Source organism: Neophocaena asiaeorientalis, unplaced genomic scaffold, assembly GCF_003031525.2.
Source record: "Neophocaena asiaeorientalis asiaeorientalis breed wild unplaced genomic scaffold, Neophocaena_asiaeorientalis_V1.1 scaffold145, whole genome shotgun sequence".
In the NCBI taxonomy this organism is placed as follows: domain Eukaryota; kingdom Metazoa; phylum Chordata; class Mammalia; order Artiodactyla; family Phocoenidae; genus Neophocaena; species Neophocaena asiaeorientalis.
The window spans coordinates 3801880-3802790 of record NW_020172629.1 but is presented as its reverse complement, the minus strand read 5'-3'; the positions used below and the strand labels follow the sequence as shown (position 1 = coordinate 3802790).

Sequence of the window (911 nt, the reverse complement as noted above, 5' to 3'; positions counted from 1 at the left end):
CTTTTACTGTAAATATTTGAAGTGTGAGTATGGGGCGGAGGTGAAGTCTGGATTCTCATCCCACTCCCTTGCTCAGACAAGGGAAGCCCTTTCCTCCAATTTTCCAGGAGCTGCAGGCAGCAGAGAGCCTGCATTTTCCAGCCTGGGGCCTGGGGCTAGCAGGATCAGTGACCGGCCTCGGCTGACTCCCGCCCGGCTGGGCTTCCCAGGGCCCAGATGGGTGCAGTCTCCTGCCTGCCCACGGGCCGGTGTCCCTCGGCAGGGGAAGAGCTCTGTAATCGAGGTCCTGCTCCATGGCGGGTGGACGACGTCTCCAAGCCGACCTGGGTCCTGCAGGCCGCTCGCACCAAACTCTCACCTTGACCGGGAGGACTGAAGGCGCGGGCTTGTGGAAGGCAAGCTCGCGCTCGGGTACACGTATGCCTCACTCGCCCACAAACAACACCTGCAACGCACAGAACTTCCCCGGAAAGGTGAGGGGGCTGGCGACAGGGACACAAACCCCTCGGGCGCAGGGCTGTCTGCACTGAGCAGAGCGGCTCGACCTGGAAGCAGCGTGGGCTCTCCTTGCAGAAGTGGACACACTCAAGCGCCGGCGAGGAGGAGGGAGAGGACGCACGCTGCTGGCTCTAGGTGACACGAACTCAGACCCGGACAGCGTGTGTCGCGAGCTGGACTCCGGCCGGGGGGCCCACACGGACCCCGGGGGTTGCCAGCCCCCGCCGCCCGCTCAGCGGCCGCAGGAGGGCGAGCAGGCACCCCAGGTTGCGCCTCCGAGTCTTCCAACCCTTGTCTCGGTCCCGCCCCGCCTTCGCGGTTCGGCACCCTGGGCTGTTTAGGACCCCGCGGCGCAGGGGCGGGGCGGCGGGCGACCGGGACGGTGACAGGTGCGCCACTCGGCCAATGGCGGG

The 911-nt window shown here is 66.5% G+C and overlaps 1 protein-coding gene across 1 annotated transcript in view; it reads left to right on the top strand.

Annotated features, from left to right (window-relative positions):
• The first annotated feature begins 293 nt into the window (after positions 1–293).
• Positions 294–911, top strand: part of MNX1 (motor neuron and pancreas homeobox 1) — a 4842-nt gene continuing 4224 nt past the window's right edge. The window contains exons 1-2 of the mRNA XM_024739185.1: positions 294–411; positions 574–816. Coding sequence (XP_024594953.1) covers positions 294–411; positions 574–816 — 361 coding nt within the window. The remainder of the gene's footprint in view (positions 412–573; positions 817–911) is intronic.